General features: G+C 37.7%; 1 protein-coding gene across 1 annotated transcript in view; it reads right to left on the bottom strand.

Annotated features, from left to right (window-relative positions):
• The window catches only part of CHEK1 (checkpoint kinase 1), a 28,247-nt gene extending 11,084 nt beyond the window's left edge, over positions 1–17,163 (bottom strand). Inside the window, exons 1-11 of the mRNA XM_004438433.3 lie at positions 16,861–17,163; positions 16,014–16,098; positions 14,962–15,185; positions 13,453–13,517; positions 13,299–13,368; positions 9,661–9,849; positions 9,129–9,233; positions 7,192–7,287; positions 2,450–2,558; positions 2,052–2,229; positions 1,669–1,800 (exon numbers count right to left, since the gene is read on the bottom strand). Of these exons, the coding sequence (XP_004438490.1) occupies positions 1,669–1,800; positions 2,052–2,229; positions 2,450–2,558; positions 7,192–7,287; positions 9,129–9,233; positions 9,661–9,849; positions 13,299–13,368; positions 13,453–13,517; positions 14,962–15,185; positions 16,014–16,078 (1,233 nt within the window). The 5' untranslated portion in view covers positions 16,079–16,098; positions 16,861–17,163. The remainder of the gene's footprint in view (positions 1–1,668; positions 1,801–2,051; positions 2,230–2,449; positions 2,559–7,191; positions 7,288–9,128; positions 9,234–9,660; positions 9,850–13,298; positions 13,369–13,452; positions 13,518–14,961; positions 15,186–16,013; positions 16,099–16,860) is intronic.
• Between the last annotated feature and the right edge of the window lie 2,756 nt (positions 17,164–19,919).

Genomic DNA, 19,919 nt, shown 5'->3' with positions numbered 1-19,919 from the left:
AAATTAGTGGTTGTCAGGGAATGAAGGGAAGGAGGAATAAGGAGTGACTGCTAATTGGTATGAAGTTTATTTCTGGGGCAATGGAATGTTCCAGAATTAAATGGTGATAGTTGCACAATCTTGTGAATATACTAAAAACCACTGAATTAAACATTTTAAAATGGTTAAATTAATGATTTTTATGTTATATGAATTTTATGTCAATAAATCTACCTAAAAAAAAAAGGTAAATTATCTATACAAATGAGAGGAAAATCATGCTGGCCTCAGATTTCCACACAAACATTTCCCCCTAACTTTTAATTTTGAAAGCTCACAAATCTACAGAAAAACTGAAAGAATGGTACAACAAACAACCATATACCCTCATTGGCCTTATCAAACTAGATAAGTATATGTTTACTTATCTTCTTTTACATGGTTGATTGTTTTTCAGTTTGTTGGTTTTTTTTGCATGTGAGGAAGATCAGCCCTGAGCTAACACCCAATGCCAATCCTTTATTTATTTATTTATTTTTGCTGAGGAAGATTGGCCCTGGGCTAATTATCCGTGCCAATCTTCCTCTACTTTATATGGGACGCTGCCACAGCATGGCTTGACAAGCGGTGCATCGGTGTGCACCCAGGCCACCAAAGCAGAGCGTGCACACTTAACCACTTGTACTACCAGCCAGCCCCATGTTTTTTAGTTTTTAAACTAAGTTACAGATGGCATCACTTCACTTCAACATGTTTCTCCTACAAATAAAGACATTCCCCTACAAAACCACAATATTATGACTACACCCAAGAAATCTGACACTGATACAAAAACATTATCTAATATAAAACCCATATTCACATTTCCCCAATTATTCCAATAACGTGCTTTATAGTTTTTTTTCTTTAAATCCATGATCTAGTGAAAGATCATGCATTGCATTATTTATCAGTTCTCTTTAGTCTCTTTTATTTTTTTTTTTTGTGAGGAAGATCAGCCCTGCGCTAACATCTGCCAATCCTCCTCTTTTTTTGCTGAGGAAGATTGGCCCTGAGCTAACATCTGTGCCCATCTTCCTCCACTTTATATGGAACGTGGCCATAACATGGACTGCCAAGTGGTGCATCGGCACGTGCCTGGGATCCGAACCGGTGAACCCCCCGGGCCGCCGCAGTGGAGCACATGCACATAACCGCTTGCGCCACCAAGCAGGCCCCGTGTCTCTTTTAATAGAGAATATTCCCCTCTATTTGTTTTTCATGATAGTAACATTTCTGAAATGCCTAAAGTCAGATTAGAATGTCAATGTTATAAATATGCTATAATAACATAAACAACAAAAACTGGTAGGTGGGAGCAGGGGAGACGGAAGTGTGAGATTGTTAATGTATTCATCTTTCATAGAAAGAAATCAATTGTTACTGTTACAATTTAAGTATATATAGTTTTTAAGAAAATAATGACATAAATCTCTTAATATTTTTAATAACCTTAGAGAAGTCTTTTAAGAAATATTATTTCTTAAGGTAAAAAAACATTTTACTTAAATTCCTTCAACTTCAATTGTTTCTTTTTCAAATTAAACCAATTACTTTATACTTTTAAAATATACTGATAATGATAGTTTTTTACACAAATATTTAAATTTTTCTTCAGGCAAAAATATAATGAAAATCAGTGAAATATACCTGATTCATACAACTCTTCTTCCATTGATAGCCCAGTTTCTCACAAGTCTCTTTCAGGCATTGATAAGATTTGTCTGCATCCAATTTGGTAAAAAATCGTGTCATTCTTTTGACCAAGCGCTGCCAAGGGTTCTACGTGTCAAACAGAGAAGAGCTGATAAATCTGATACCACCAAAAGCAGTCATATCATAGCTATTTAGTCTGAAAATTATTTTCTGTGACTTAAGATTCTTACAGATGACGGTCTCCTTTAATTCTCTCCTCCTTGTCAAAAAAATCTGTACAAATTGAAGTGTTAATACTATATTTCTAAGATTTAAAGACCTAAAGACAATAAAAAATAAAGGGCTTCCATATTTACTTGAAAAACTGAACCCCTTACCTGTGAGGATCCTGGAGTACCAAGTAACTGACTATTCAGAAGCATATGATCAGGACATGTGGGCTGGGAAAAACTGATCCCTTGTACCAGTTTATCGATGTATGAAGGGCTGGTGTCCCATAAGGAAAGACCCGTCCGCGGCTCTGGCTGGGAACTGGAGTACTTCACATTTTCTTCACTGAGGCATTAAGATATGAGGAAAAATATACCTTTAAATAATATCTGTCAGGCCATTCTTATATCACATTACCATTCTCACACTGATAAAAATTATATTCATTATTAAGAAAAAATATATACATTATTATTTTTCATTCAACAACTACTTGTGATGCAAATAAACACATGTGAAAGTGAAAAAAAAAAAAACCTACTTGATCTTTATTAATTAATCTTACCTTGAAGCACTGTTTACTGGAGAGAAGTCCAAATTGGATTGAATGTGCTTAGAGAATCCACTAGGAGACTCTGATACACCACCTGAAGTAACTCGGGGCCTCTTCGCCCCTAAAAAAGAAAACAGTAACACAAATGCTTTTAAGTCTTCTATGCAGAAATTTTTTAATTAACTCAACTGGCAAGTTGAAGAAGTAAAACCACATCTAAATCCATTTATTTAACACAAGATATTTATACGACAAATAGTGGCTCTTCCTACATGATTTTACAAGAAATGTGGTCATTATGAACTTACTAGCATTCACTCGTCAAATTACACATTTCACAAATTCTGACCGGTAACTGTATTCCAAGTGTGGGGTATCATGTTAAGGCCTTAATTTTAGTGGTACCATTTACGGTATCAGAACAATATTCCATGAAGACAGAGAGACCCAGCTAAAGGATCAAAACTTTTTAAAATAAAAAATAATTTAGGATAATAGCAATAAACATTATCAATTTGCACTATCCAACATTCTACGCTCCCTGGGAAAATCTTTACCAAGGATAATCATTATATAGAAAATGATGCCACCATAAGTTCATGGTTACTACCCTCAGCTGTATCCTCAACACTGAAAGTCAGTCCTATGTTTCTCTAGTCAGTTTCCTCTCCCTCCTTCTGCAATAATTGTTTTAAAACTTCTACACTTTTGTCAAATTTCCAAGACCATCTTCCAGCACCTCATTACTTACCATATGATACCATCTCCCATTTCACAAATTGGGTTTTGTTCACAAGTAAAGAAAATTTCCTAACTCCTTCACTTGCCACTACCAAATCTGCTAATTTACTTGCATTCCTACCCATCCTCTCTTCCCTTCCATCTCCCATCAAACGTTCATCCCTCTACTTGTATTGAACCCATACCCTCCTTTCTCCTCAGGGATCTTCACGCTCTTTTATTCCCTCTCTCAGACTTTCAGCCTCTTCCTCTCAACTGGATCTGTCCTGAAATCATTTAAATATGCTTAAGTTTAGCCAAACTTTTTATTTATTAATCTACTCATTCAAATATTTTATTGAGCCTGCTATGTATCAGGCAGTAAGATGGGAGAAGTGGCATGCTGGTGTGCTGATGAGAAATACCCTGTAGAGAGGGATAAATTAATTATGCAGGAGAAACAGAGAAGAACTGCTAGACAATGACCCTGAATAGGCAAAAGAGAACTGAGTCTAGCGCACAAGAGAAAGAGCTGGTATATCTGGAGCAATTTATCCATAGCAACAGGGGAGAAAGCAGAGTATATGAGCATAGAGGCAGTTGGTTAGGTGGGTGGAGATGATGTGGGAGCTTGTGGAAGTTCCCTTGTGATGGCTTCTATTTCCCAGTGAAATAGGAAGTACTATAACCAACTGAGAGTGAGGATGAGGAAGGAGGTATTAGAAGCTGAAAAGAAAACGTATAAAAATGTGATTTTGAGATTGTGAAAAAAGTGGTGAAATGCATTATGACTGCCTCGCACAATTAAGGGACCACTTGAGATCAATGATCCCGAATTTAAAGTGAATATTGTTGTGAATTTTTCTCCAGCTGCAATTAGCTGTGCAAGTATAACTGTAGAGTAGGTAGAAAACTGGATTAAATTTGAGTTAGGTTTTTCCCAGTGAGTATGATGAAAAGGGAATGCGGCAAGGAAGTTGAAGGTGAATGTAAAGAAGTCATTATAATGACTGACCTTGGGATTTAAAGCAGGATGGAACTCAGGACCTAGGAAGGGGCAGATAAGAGACAGTGAAAAGGTAGTAGAATTAATGGACTGCAAGTCCAGGTAGGGTCAAAGAATTGTTGGAGTCAGGGTACTAGAGAGAGGAAGCCAGAAAAAAAATATGCTGGTGGTCAGAGTAGAATGCTTGAAGAGAAGATCACTAGAGAAGAGAAGGTCAAGGAAATGTGAGGTCAGGATACTGGAAAGATCATCCAAATAAATATTTAAATCACCAAGAACCATGACAAAAATTATATCAAGAGTCGTGCTGGAGAGAGCGACAATGCAGCAGGAATTTTAATTTGGGGTTCAGAAGTTGATTATAACAAGGAGGGAACAGTGGGTGGTTGAGTCTGATAAATATGAGATTCAAAATGGAAGGGAGAGGAATGTGGGAAAAAAGGAAAGTGACAAGAACAAGAAGAATGCCCCACCCACTCCCAGATCAAAGGGTACAAAGGTGTGGGAGAGAAAACATCTACCACTTGAGAGGAAGCAGTGTCCTCAGGGGTGAGTTGAATTTCAATTAGAACGAGGTGAAAGGTAAAAGAAACATTCAGAGAAGAGTTAAAAATTCCTCATTCTCCCGCTGTCCTCTCCTCCCACTCACAGCCAAACTTCTTGAATGAGCTACCTATACTCTGCTTCTTCACCTCTCTTTTAGACTACAATCACTATACTCTAGAATTTACTCCCAGCTCTCCACCAAAACTGTTCCTGCCAAGATCATGAATAACTGCCATATCACGGAATCCACTGGACAAATTTTGAGGCTTCATGTTATTAATTCACTTAACAGTATCTGCCACTGTCATGCATTTTCTTCTCTTAGCCTCAATTACTCCACATTCTCTGACGTTCCTCCCACCTCTCTGGCTACTTTTCTGTTTCCCTGGCCCCCACCTACCACTTAAATGTTGGCATTCCTTAAAATTTCATACACTCAATTTCGTCTACCATCATAGTTTACATTACCATCTATCTGCAGAAAACACCTGAATTGACATCTCAAGCCTCACACACACATACACACAAATACCTACTAGACAGTTTTACTTAACTTCTCAAATTCAACATGCCCAAAATCAAATAAAATTTTCCCCCAAATCTGTTTTTCCTCCTGAGTTACATCCCAGTAAATGGTATCACCATTTACACAGTTGTTCAAACCAGAAAGGAGTCATCATTGATTCCTCATTCTCCTTCATTTTCTACATATAAACAATCATCAGTCCTATCAACTATCAATTCTAGTTCTTAAATTTCTTTGGAATATCTCTCTTCTTTCCAATCCCACTGTCACCAACCTAGTCCAAGCTACCACCTTCTCATGTCTAGGATCAAAAACAACTTTTAAAAAAAGTAGCCAGAAAGATCTTTTAAAACCAAATATATGATCATGTCATTTCCTTGCTTAAAAGCTCTCAAAGGTTTCCCCAATGCCCTTGAGCTAAAGCCCAAAATCCTTGACATGGCTTACAAGGTCCTCCTCCACTACTTGATCACTACCTACCTCTCTGGCCTCATCTCAAACATCTCTCCCTTCTCTCTTCACTCCTTTACTCAACAAACATCTACTGAGTGCCTACAATGCACCATATACTGTGCTAACCACTAGTGATACAATGAACAAGCTAGACACAGTCCATGCCATAGTGGCCTTCTTTCAAATTCCTCAAATGCACCACTTTCTAAACCCCAAGACATTCCAAATGCTGCTTCCTCTGTTCAGAATCTGCTACTCATCTTGCTAGCACTCATCTGGCTAGCTCCTCTTTAATCTTCAAACCTTAGATTTAATATGATTTCCTCAGGAAGACAAGTTTTCTCCGTCACTTAAGACTTGGTCGAACACTTAGCTATAGTACCCTGACTTTCCACTTTATAATTATTAATAAATGTAAAATTATTTTTATGTTTGTTTTTCCTACTAGTCATTATAAGCTCCATGAGGACAGAGACCACAGCTATCTTGTACTGTTGACTTGTGATACTGACTTTGCAAGTACCTTTTCTTTCACAGAAAAATACACTTGTTTTTTAGGCAAACGAAACCAGGATCAAAATGAATAGGCAACCCACCGGTTGGGAAAAAATACTTGCAAACCATATATCTGACAAGGGATTAATCTCCATAATATATAAAGAACTCACACAACTGAACAATTAAAAAACAAACAACTTGATCAAAAAATGGGCAGAGGAAATAAACAGACACTTCTCCAAAGAAGATATACAGATGACCAATAGGTATATGAAAAGATGCTCAACGTCACTAATCATCAGGGAAATGCAAATCAAAACCACACTAAGATATCATCTTACGCCTGTTAGGATGAATATAATCACCAAGACAAAAAACAACAAACGGTGGAGAGGCTGTGGAGAAACGGGAACCCTAATTCACTGCTGGTGGGAGTGCAAACTGGCACAGCCTCTACGGAAAACAGTATGGAAATTTCTCAAAAAATTAAAAATAGAAATACCTTATCATCCAGCTATCCCACTACTGGGTATCTACCCAACAAACCTGAAATCAACAATCCAAAGAGGCTTTTGCACCCCTATGTTCATCATAGCATTATTCACTATAGCCAAGATGTGGAAGCAACCCAAGTGTCCCTCAACTGATAAGTGGATAAAGAAGCTGTGGTATATATATAGAATGGAATACTACTCAGCCATAAAAAAAGACAAAATCATCCCATTTGCAATAACATGGATGGACCTGGAGGGTATTATGTTAAGCGAAATAAGCCAGAAAGAGAAAGACAAACACCACATGATTTCACTCATAAGTGGAAGATAAACCAACACACAGACAGAGAGAACTGTTTGGTGGTTACCAGGCCTAGTGGGGTGAGGAGGTGGGCAAAAGGGGTGAAGGGATGCATTTATATGGTGACTAACAAACAATAATGTACAACAAAAATTTCACAATAAAGAAAAAGAAAAAGCAAAAAAAATACTTGTATTTTAAGGATATTACCTTTCTTGAGTGGTTTGTTGTACCATCTATCTTTTTTGATGTCAGGGATGGTAATCCTTACTGACGGATTCTCAACTAGGATTTTATGCAGTAGAGCTGAAAACAAAACATTAAGACAACATTTACAAAAGAGTCATGCACATTAGAAAAGCCTATAGCCTGTGGTATGGAACACATTCTCTATTGGTCTCCTTACAACCGAATATTATTTCTAGGGAAGAGAAAAATAAAGCTACTGAAGTATTGCTTTAATTTCATGCAGTTTTTCTTTGCTACTGTCTATATCTTAGAATATTCTTCCCAGATCTGATTCTCAGTTGTCTGCAACTAAGAAGAATAAGAGCCAGGTGGAAATGCTTCCCCTCATGTGATAACATTAACAAAAAAATACAAAAACCCCCTTATCCATTTTCAGTACCCAACTTCATTGGTCCAATATGTCATGTTAAATCCTCATTCACACAGTTTTATAAGGACAATCTACTTTCCAAAAACTTTTTCTTTTGGTGAGGAAGATTGGCCCTGAGCTAACATCCGTGCCAATCTTCCTCTATTTTGTATGTGGGATGCCGCCACAGCATGGCTTGATGAGCAGTGTGTAGGTCCGCGCCCAGGATCCAAACGCTTGAAGCCTGGGCTGCCAAAGTGGAGTGTGTAAACTTAACCACTACACCACCAGGCCAGCCTCTACTTTCCAAAAACTTTGTAAGAGACAGTCATATAAGCAACCATCATCCTAAAGTATCTTAATTATCTTGACAAAAAATTCATACATCTCCCACTACCAAAGTCATTTTCTAATGGACCAAAGATTTAAATGAAAAAATGGAGCCATGAAAACATAGGGAATTTTTTTCTAATATTAGGGATAGAAAAGACCTTTCCAAACATGACCATATAGTGAGAAACCACAAAGGACAAGATAATAGATTTGAATAAATAAAAATATAAAACTTTTGCATGTCAAAATAGCATAAACAAAATAAAAGTACATAAATCGTGAAAAATATTTCTAACAAATGTGAAGATCTAATGACATTAATGTTTAAAAAAAAAAATTCATACAGTAATAAAACCTCCCTGTCAAAAATGAGCAAAATAGACAATCCACAAAAACAGACAAAAAGCCAATAAATATATAATGGATATACAACCTCATTGGCACTAAATTTAAAATAAAAATAAAAAACAGTGAATGTATTTTTTAAAGGCCTATTAGAAAATTAGTCAACTATTTTTTTAAAAATATAAACCAATGAGATGGTGATGAAATGGTACAAACTTTCTGGAAAGCAATATGGCAAAGTAAACCACAATAATTAAAAACTATATACATCCTTGACCCTGTAGTTCCACTTCTGGGGATTTTTTTAATTAAACAATTTAAAGGTATGTGCATTACATGGATGATCATCATTATCTCTTTCATAACAGTGAAAAATCAGAAAAAGTCTAAATCTCTAAAAAAGTGAACGGGATGAGTATAGTAAGGCATATCCACACAGCAGAATACTATCATAGCCTTTAAAAACAATGATGTAGACCTGCAATTATAGTTATTGAAAAATGTCCACAAAGCATTAACATAAAAAAACAGGTTACAAAATAGCATGTGTAATGTGATCTCATCTTTTGTCAAAACACACATACTTATAACTAATATACATATATAACAAACATATATTAAATATTTTTACAACAATGTCTAGAAGCACTTATCAAAATATTAAAAGAAGCTATTTCTGAATGCTGGGATTATAGGGTTGGTTTTTTAAAAATTTTTATTTATTATGTTCTAATTTATCTACAAGGATCATGGATTATTTACATGATTATTTAAAAATTAAAAAGAAAAAAAAATGTAAGAAAAAAATTCAAAAGGCAGTAGGCTTCATTATCCAAGAAATCAGTACTTTCAATCAAGATAACCCAGTTACCTAGAGGAACAGAATCGATTTTTTTCCAAGGGTTGAGGTATGTTTTTTTTTCTTTCCAATCAGAATATTCTTGACAACTGTCACTGGGCTGGTCCCATGGCAATTCTAAGAAAGAAATAAGTCCCAGTTATCTGAGTGCTCGCATCATTATACAGTAAAGATTTTAAGGGAAAATAATCAATTATACAAATCCATTAAAAGTTTCCTCAAAATTAATTCAATATGGTTTTCAAACCAAAAATGCAACTCACAAAAATTTCAGAGGCACTTCAAAGATGGATGAATCACTTCCTGCCCTACTCTTTCCAAAAGTATTCACATGAATCTTAAAAGAGATAGCTATTGTGTTACCTCATTTATCAGCTATACATACCTGATTTTTAAAAACTTTTGGGGTTAAAAGTTCCAACTTAGTTATAAATAAGTTACTATCACATAAATATGGATTCCCTTGGTTTATTTCATTCATTTTGGTCTAACACATTTGGCTTTCCATAAGACAGGAGTTTTATCATGATTAAACAGCTGTTACCTCCAGCCAACATCGCAGTAAGTACTATTCCACAGGACCAAACATCAACCGGTTCTGCATGAAATTCTTTCCTCTTTAGAAGTTCTGGAGCAACATAAGGTAAAGTACCACACATCTTGTTCAATAAACGTTCACGATTATTATGCCGAAACACTGTCGCCAAGCCAAAGTCAGAGATTTTGAGGTTATCTAAACCAAAGGAAAAAAGAAGAGCACCGGATAAAAATGTTTTGTATATAGATATACCTAAAGGAATTAAGTTTTATTGGAAAATCCCTGTTGTTACTTAAGGTTCATAGAACTTCTCTACCTTAAAATGACCAAAAAGAAATTTTAAAAAACAACAAATAAAAGACATCATCATGTAGCTATAACTAGAAAAAGGCCTCATTGCTTCTATCAACTTAAGAGAAATACCATCAACACACAAAACAATATGGACCACGTTAAAGAAAGATACCGCCTTCTGGAAAAGGGCATTCCAGACTTAGGCTGAAAGCAGAGCTGAGCCTTTCATCAGATTGTGCAGAGGGCAGAAAGGAAACATCAACAATATACTAGGCACAACTTTCTCAGAAGCAAACAAACCCAGCTGGCAGGATGGCCTTTCTTTTTTTTGGAGTTTTTTTCCATGTTTGTATCTCTAAACAATATATTTTACATATTTTTGACCTTCATAAAAATAGATTCATACTTGTATGAATTCTTCTGCAACTTTTTTTGCTCTATATCATTATATTCCTAAAATTCATCCATGTCATTACTTGTAGCTATAAATCATCCATTTCATAATTTATCTGTTCTATTGTTGATAGACATTTGAGTTGTTTCCAGTTTTTTGCTGTTATAAACACCACTGCTGTATATATGCATAATGTTTTATTTTTTAAACCAGGTGGGTACACAGGTGTTTATTATATTTTAATTTATTATATTATGTATTATACATTTTATATAAATTTTTGTGGTCCTGAATTTTTTTTAAGTTTTAAATAAAAGTAAAGGTTTTTATGCTATACAAATACAATGTAAAAGGGTAAAAAGTAGGGGCTGGCCCAGTGGCATAGTGGTTAAGTTTGCATGCTCTGCTTCAGTCGTAGGGGTTTGCCGGTTCAGATCCCCGGCGCAGACCTATGCACCATTCATCAAATCACACTGTGGCAGGCGTCCCACATAAAATAGAGGAAGATGGGCACAGATGTTAGCTCAGGGCTAATCTTCCTCACCAAAAAAAAGAAAAAGGGTAAAAAGTAAAGTCCATATGCACATAAGAAAAAAGCATATATTCTATGATCTAACTTACATTACGTTTTACACATATCTCCACTTGGGTTGTGAGGATAAAGAAGAGATATATCATATCTCACAACCCAAGTAGATTCTCTTACTCTGCCCATTTTATAGATGAAGAAAGTGAGGCAGAGAGAAGTTAAGCAATTTACCCCAAGGCCACACACCTATTACAAGGTGGCCTACATTAAACCTAGGTTCAAAGGACTCTAAAGCTTAAGCTCTTAATACTATGGTATACCACCTCTCATATTTAGAGATACATTCAATCCTTTTCCAGAGGGTTTTATGTAGCTTGAAACCTGTATTTAATCAAAAAAGGACTTAATTTGTAGATGAGGAAGGGGAAGAACTAACTGTAATACCATCAAGGCTATTAACATTCAAAAAGTAATGGAAATAGAATGAAAAATGGAAGCAAAAGAAATTTTCCCAGCTGTGCTCTCATTTCTCAGGATTCATCAACAGACCATTCTACAGTTCCTTTTTTCCCACACAAATTTTCTGAATATCTAAAATTTTGCTACATGCCTTATGAAAGGCCAACTTACAGTAGGTTAAACAACCAAGGGAGGATCTTAGGTAGCTAGGTTAGTAGATGGGTTAATAAAAGGGTATCTAAAAGATATTCATCAAAACATTAACAGTGATTATAACTGATTGGTGAGCTTCTGGTGATTTTTTACTTTCTTCTTTATACTTTTGCTCTTACTTCATGATTATCTTTTATCTTTATGAAGAGAAAAAAATCAATACTTTAAGTTTGGGAACAAAGTTCTCATATTCCAGATATTATTACATACTCACATCTCCATTTTTTAGTAAATAAAGTGGCTTCTCTTAATTTATCCCCTCGTATGAAGGTGAATTATAGAGTTCAGGAAGAGGTTAGGAGGCTGATAAGAAAGTACAGTTACCTGTCATGGTGAACAATACTGCCAGAAACACTAAACCTCAGGGTTGGACAAAATCTTAAAAGTACTTTGGTCCAACTAGCCAAGCAACGTTTAAATTCCCCTTACCATATCCCTGATGATTAATAATCCAGTGTTTGACTCTCATGTTATAAACTCACTATATTCTAAAGCAACCTATTAAGTTTCTGGACAGATCCATTAATGGGGGTCATCCCTGTACTACCTTCCACATAGTTTTCACCCACATATTCTGAAGAACTGTATTCAACAGGTAGCAAGTTTCCCCTGAGTTCCTTCAGTTATTCCTTATTTTACATAGTTTGTGGCCCTTTCATCATTCCAGTCAGTCTCCTATAAAAGTACTTCAGTGGTCTACGTGCCTTTTACACTATTGTCCCAGGACACCCATTATTTCCGGTGTGGCCTCACTGAAGAAGTGTTGGACTGCCATCTTCCTCATTCTCAATAACATCAACTTAAGTTTCCTAATGACCAAATTACACTGGGAACTAATATGAAGTTTGCTGCCAGCTAAGTCTTTTTTAACCTGCTTTGCTGCCAAAGATATGCCACTCAACTATACTTACTTGGTTATCTTTTTCCATCCAAATACTGGACTTTAGATTTTTCTCTGTTGGGGAACAACTTGTTAAATCTGACCCATCTCTCTGGTCTGCTAAACTCATTCATTCAATAAATATTCTTGAAAGCCTATTTGCCAGGCTCTATTCTAATGCATTAAATAAAGCATTAAACAAAACAGACAAAAGTCACTGCCTCTTGCAGCTGACATTTCTGTCATCTCTCTTTTTTTTCCCCCCAAAGCCCCAGTAGATAGTTGTATGTCATAGCTGCACATCCTTCTAGTTGCTGTATGTGGGACGCGGCCTCAGCATGGCCGGAGAAGCGGTGCGTCAGTGCGTGCCCGGGATCCGAACCTGGGCCACCAGCAGCGGAGCGCGCGCACTTAACCATTAAGCCACGGGGCCGGCCCTCTGTCATCTTTTTTGATTCTGATTCTATAAGCTAACACTTTCACTAGCCATCCCTCTCAGTTTTTATGGCATCCATAAAATATATCTAAACTCTTTTCATCCAAATCATAGATTAAAAAGAACAAACAGGGGCACAAAGCTAAGGTCCAGGGTATTCCAATAGAAACTTCCCTTTATTAATTTATTAGAGTTGTTTAAGACTATTCATATAGTTATTCATATAGTGAGCTACCCTTGCATCTAGGTCAGATTTCTGTTTCATCCACAACTATATCATGAAAGACTCATAAAGTCTAAATATACTGAGTCTCTCAAATTTCCTAGACTTTTCTTTGGATTTTTTGCCCTGAAATTTCAATAACACAAAAGCCTTGATCCTGCGTTGTACAGCTATATTAAAATAACTTAGGTGGCAGTGACAAAATGCTCAACTTACCCCTTTCATCCAATAGGAGATTTTCTGGCTTAATATCCCTGTGAGTTATTCCAATACCATGCAAATAAACCTAAGAGGGAAGCATACCAAAGTTCAGTAACTTACTTCAGTCACACTAATTTTAAGCAAAAGGAAAAGAGACAACTGTACCTACCACCCCTGCCATGAGTTGATGGAAGAACCTCTGAGCATCTTGTTCAGGCATGCCTATGTCTGGCTCTATAGGAATTAATTATGAAAGTTAGTTTACCAGGTAAATATAATCAGGCATCAACCACAAAGTCTCCTAATGCTAAGGTTAGACATTTGTGATTGTACTGTAGCAACAGAATCTTATGCTAACAGTTAAAGACTCTGGAGTTCACCAACTCATATAGTACTTAATAGCTCACATTTTCCCATCTGTTCGTGGCAAAAATAAATTAACATCACAGGAAAATTACAGAGACAAAAAACTATTATCCAAATCAAGAATGCAAGCCATACCTTGAAAGCCCCTGCTCATCTTACACTAACCATGATCTATATGGTATCCTTCAAATTCTCCTCTAATTTCTTCTAAATGCTATAACAATATTTCTCCTACCCCTGAAATGTAATTGCCAAAGTGTAAGCCTGGGCAAATCTAAGCTAATTTCACTAAATAATTAACAAAAGATTTAAATTTCATATACTCTCTCACTACTACAAAGCTGTGAATGTCTGTGAAGATCCTTCAGGAAATACAGTTTTATTAAGAAATGTTCTATTGTCAGTTATCTTTTTGTACTTTGATCTCCCTCATTAACTTTTTTTTAAACGTTTTATTTTTTATTTTATTTTTTATTATTTTTTTCCCCCAAAGTCCCAGTAGATAGTTGTATGTCATAGCTGCACATCCCTCTAGCTGCTGCATGTGGGACGCGGCCCCAGCATGGCCAGAGAAGTGGCGCATCAGTGCGCGCCCAGGATCCGAACCTGGGCCGCCAGCAGCGGAGCGCACACACTTAACTGCCAAGCCACGGGGCCAGCCTCCCTCATTAACTCTTGATTTTTTCTACACTCAACTCTCTCCTGAGATACATATTGGAGATTCTAATAATCAGTTTTTAACTGTTAATACAACAGCTTTAAATAATCAATTTAGATTCACAGAATATAATTTATGTATTTCTCAGTGTTCTGTAATATAAAGCCTTTGAATCTACATAGAATATTTAGGTGGCAAACACAGACATTACTTAATATATATAAAGCAATCCTAGAACATTCTCAATTATTTCATCTAAATAAATAAAGAAGAAATATAACAACATGCTATTATTTTGGATCTGTAAATGTATGCAATGATTTCATGTAACTAGAATGTCTACAAAGAAAAAAACTGTCTAGGCAAACAATAGATTGCAATTATAATACTTCACCATGAGATTAGTTTATCATTCTTAAACTCTACAAAACAGCAATCTCAACCAAAATCACATATACAACTTGGGAAAAAAAGTTTTCTTTGATGACTCTATATATGCTTTCATGTGTTAACATAAGTTGCAAAAACAAGAAAATTTACTCCAATTTCATTATTGCATAAGCAATTGGAAAATGATCAAATAGCAGACCCAAGATTCAAAAACAAATTTAGAAATTCGTTTAGTAGAATAAGTATCTTAAATCTTTTCCATACCTATTCTATCAAAAAGTTCTCCCCCACTGCAGTACTCCAGAAATAGATACTGGATATTGCCTTCTCTCCTGTGACCATAGAATTTCACTACATTCTCATGATTTAACATTTTATTGATACAGATCTCTTTCTTAATATTTTCTGGACAGTCTATGGCACGCTTCATGTCTACTATCTTCACTGCAACTGCTTCTTCAGTTCTTCTATTCACAGCAAGTTGAACTCTAAAAAGGAAAAGGAAGACATTTGAATTCTTTCTTTTAAAACTTCAAAAGATTAAACATGACTCATCCAACTATTTTACCTTTATTACTTTCTCTACAAAGGAGAAACCAAGGAAACAGTTTCTGCCATGTTCTCAACAGATACTACTCCTTTCTGACATGTAAGGTATGATAGTTAATGTCCCAAGGAAGTCATTATGCTATACATCCAAAAGTCATTTAATAAACGCTTGATAAAATAAATTAAAATGGGATAACAGCAATTGTATGCTACATCACATATATGCATACACTATTCATTTAATTTTAATAACATTACCTAACATATATCAATCCGACACTACATACACCTGTGTAAACTGTTCTAAGCATCTATGCGGTAGGTACTACTATTGCCATCTCACAGCTGAGGAAACAGAGGCACACAACCGCATTAAGAAGCTTGCCCAAGAAAACAAAACAATGACCAGTATGTGACAGAGTGAGGGTTCGAAACCAGTCTGACTCCAGTGTCTGTTCATTTGCTCATTTAATCACTATGCTTAAACCCCAGGAAGGGATATGTGGGAAGAGAAACTGACTTTAGAAGTCTCTTCCAGCTCTTTACAAACACTGTTGGAAAAAAGCAAGAAAAAAATTAATTCTTACAAAAGATTGTGCAGCTTCAGTTCCCAAAAGTCTTGGATTTCAAATGCAAAGATCTGTTCGCTAAGGCACCACTGTATTAGAATAAACAACTCCAAAACAATGAATATGTATGTACTCAAACAAGACAACAGAGAGAAAACTAAACAAGCGTGAAGGCAGGGTAAGCGGACTCAAACTCACTCTCCATAGGCACCTTCTCCCAGGGTTTGCACCAAGTCCCAGTCTTCCACAAAGGGCACTGCCATGACTCCACTACGAACCACGGCTGTAAAAGGTAGAAACCCAGAAATGATGGGGATGAGAAGCAGCCTCAATTATCTGTAAAGCCACTGAGCTCTGGCTCTTGCCATGATTCCTCGATATAAATAATAGCTCTTGGTTTCCCCTTACACCTCATCCACATTTTATCCAAGTCTTTTAACCACAAGCAAGTATGTATTTTAAATTCTGGCATTTTGTTGTGTTAATCACAATCCGCATTCCCACGCAACCCGAAGGCTGCAACTCCGCCTTCCTCAGGCCTCAGAAGAAATTTAATAGTTCTGTTGACGAGCTGGGGTACAAATGCTTTACGGTGGATGACTGGGGAAGAGGGTGAAAGAGGTGGGGTTTGGGTCGGAGAGTAAGAGGATGCGGCCTCATGGGGGCGGAAATAATAACTACGACCACTGCAGCCCCTCCTCCCCACTTGCTCAGTCCCAATACCCACTCTCACCCCGTCCCAAAGGCCGGGAGGAGCCGGGGCGGGGCCAAACTGCCCCAAGAAGCGGAAGGGCTGGGTGGCAGACAGACGGCCGGGGCCCAAACCCCTGGGGTTCTCAGCCAGCAGAGAGTTGGTCTCTCCAGTCCCTCTACAATGGGGACCCCCAGTACTCCTCCACCCTCCGAAACCGCCCTCCGTGGGAGTCTCTCCGATCCCCTTCGCCTGTCCCCGGTAACATTCTCTCGCCGTGCCCCTCCTAACTAATGTGGACCCCGAACTCCTTCTCCAAACTGGTTACCCACCCTACCGACCGCCCCTCCTCACCAGGCCGTCCTTTGCCTGCCACCACAGGAATCCAAATACGGCGCTTTTCCCGCCAAAACTTGCTCGCGTCACACGGTCGCAAACGTGCGCACCCTTGCCGTAAAGCAGGAAAGCGCGCGTTCCCGTGACCGCTGCCGTAAGAGTGGCCGCTTCAGGTGGCGGGCGCCGGGAGGTTACCCCCAAGTTTAAGCAGGCCGGGCCTTGGGTTACTTTGGAGTCGAGGCAAGGTCCTGGCTGAAGAGATTTAAGAACTGCCCTCCGCATCAGTGCGCATGATCTCTGGGCCCAGACGCGAAATGGTCTCCGGTGTGGGACCTCGGCCAGGCGGCCCTCACGCTCCTGGGCGGAGCCGAAACCCCTCCGGAGATGTGCCTTGACACAGCGGGCGGCGCGGTCCTCGCGTTCGCGCCCCCTCTGTTCTGGACCTGGCGGGCGGGCGGGATACGTGCCTACGCCGACCAGCTCAGGAGCTCCGAGCACCTCGCCCGGCTGCTGGCAGGATTGTGAGGATCACATGCAATGACTGTTGCCTCTGTATGTAACTTTAAAGTGCGCTACAGAAAAAACGAGAGCGGAGAAGCTAAGAGCTGCTGTTGTAATTGATCTTTTGAAGAGTGAAAGGAACTTTGTGGTGGGAGCCAGAAGCATCAAAAAAGACTGGCCACAGAGGAATGAGGGTGGGAACGCGCCCGGATGAAGAAAGCTATTTATTTGTAGTTTGAGGTCATGTCAGGATAACCAATCTTATCATGTCTGAACTGGCTCCAAAACAAGACCTTAGCCCAACCTTCGTAAAGTAGGAGCATCTGCATAGCTTAGTTCTACTCGCTTTTTCATTCTTAATGTGTAAGATACAGGCAGGTAGAAGCAAAAAGGCGTTTCGCCTCATTTTACAATGCCAATGTTAAAAGTAACCAGTTTAAATGGGAAAGTAAATTCAGGGAAAGGGGACTTGCTTGAGCGCAAAATAATGTGGAAAAACTGAAATAGGTATACCCCCTTGACAGTAAACTAGACTGGGAACTCAAGACGCAGGCAAGATCATCTCCATTCAATTCTCCAGTTCTTAAAACTGGGCCACATACGTTGAGCCATAACTTGCTCTTGCCTGTGATACCGGTAATAGAGTTAAGTGTAAAATATGTTACACAAAATTGCATACATGTGTCTTAAAGTAGCAAAGTCAGGGCCAAAAAAAACAAGACCAGAACATTTCAAAATGCTTACGCAAGAAGTTTTTAACCATGACATCACAGTTCAGGCTTCATATAATAAAGTTTTCGAGGTCATTTACTCCATTTTCTGTAGTTTCTGCACTGTGTGCTGCAAACAAAGAATATGAAGAGAGAGGAGGATCTGTACAGTTCCTATGTGTCTGGATGGAATTAAGGTATTTTAGCCTGAAAAAAATTAGTATACAGGATTCAGGCAGAATACTACTGCAAGATAGCATGTGGGAGAATGAACGAATGCACACAGTAGCCTCTATTCTCTTCTGAAACTTTACTAAAATAGTAAATTTTAATAGTAAATATTAAAATAACAAAATAGTAAAATTTACTATTTTAAAATAGTAAATTTTTAAAAGGCAATAACCCACAAGAATAGAGTATGAAAAAAAACCTTTTGGAAAGTGGAAAATCTTTAGATGAAAGGTAACTTAGATGAAAGATGAATCCTAACGCCAGCAATGAGAAAGCAGAAAAGCAACATGATTTGCATCCCAGAACTCCCAAAGGCTCAAGTAGAATTATCAACACCAGGTAACTGAATGTGGAGGTGAACATGGGGCTAAAAAGAGGGTAGGTTGAAAGACTATGTAAGAAGCAAATAAACCCCTGGATCCCCTCTGTCCTCTGTATACCCAAAGAACTGCCCCTCCCTGAAACAGACACAAGACTTGAGAGGGTAACAGGTGGTATCTGAACTGGACAGCATCAGGCATAGCTAAAGGCTGTTGAAAACAAAGGGATCAAGTTTAAGTTTATGCACTGAAAGTAGAACCTCTAAGCCTTTTTCCCCCCACTTTACTCCCAGAAATCTGGCAGCTTGGCTTGTATCCTTAAGAGGATATACATGCCTTCTCCAGGGAATCTTATCTATATAAAAGAAAAGATCAAAAGATACCAATATCCGGACTTCCTAACAACTCAGATCACAGGAGAGGGAAGCCCACATTCAATAAGCCCCACCCCACCCCAAAGAGCCCTTACAATCAACTTTTTAGGGTCCCACTCTTCAAAAAGGGCAGACAACCAAGAATTTGAAAAGGCCTTTAATAGGAAAAATGTCAAAACAAAGGAATATTCAAACAAAAAACCTCTTGGACATTTAAAAAATATGATAGCAGAAAAAAAGGAAATTAAATAGATATGTTAGAAAAAAAAGTTTAGGAAATCTCCCAGAAGGAAGAGTAAAGATGGAAAACAGAAGGGTAAATATAAGAATATTGGAAGACTAATCCAGGAAGTCCAACATCCAAATAACTTATTTTTCAGAAAAAGAAAGGGAGTTGAGGGAATCCACAAATAACTCAAGAAAATTTCCCTTAACTGAAGATCTTGATTTTCTATACTTAAAAGTTTAAAGTACCCAGCACAATGGATGACCCACTCCAAGACACATCATTAGGAAAATTTCAAAACATTACATACAAAGAGAAGATCCTAAGAGGTCTGGGGTGGGAATGAGAGGGAATGGCCACATACAAAAAAATTAAGAATCAGAATAGCATTGCATTTCTCAACATGTAGAAAATAGAAAATAATGGGCCAATGCCTTTAAAATAATTCTAAGGAAAACTTCTTCCCAACCTGCAACTCTACCTAGCCCACCTCTCAATTAAATGTCACAAGAAACATGCAAGATCTCAAGAAATTTATCTCCCACAGGCTTTCTCAAGAAGGTACTTAGAGGTGATAAATCAAAGAAATCAGAGGATTAACACACACAAAATGACAGTGAAAGAACACACCAACCCAAGAAGTGTGTAATCTAGAGTAAACCAATCCAAACTGGGACATACCAAAACAGAAGACATCTCTAAGAATGAGTTAATC

The sequence above is a fragment of the Ceratotherium simum genome, chromosome 7 (assembly GCF_057802395.1).
Source record: "Ceratotherium simum simum isolate JZ-2026a chromosome 7, ASM5780239v1, whole genome shotgun sequence".
In the NCBI taxonomy this organism is placed as follows: domain Eukaryota; kingdom Metazoa; phylum Chordata; class Mammalia; order Perissodactyla; family Rhinocerotidae; genus Ceratotherium; species Ceratotherium simum.
The sequence above is the reverse complement of the archived record's forward strand: the minus strand, read 5'-3'. Positions and strand labels throughout refer to the sequence as shown.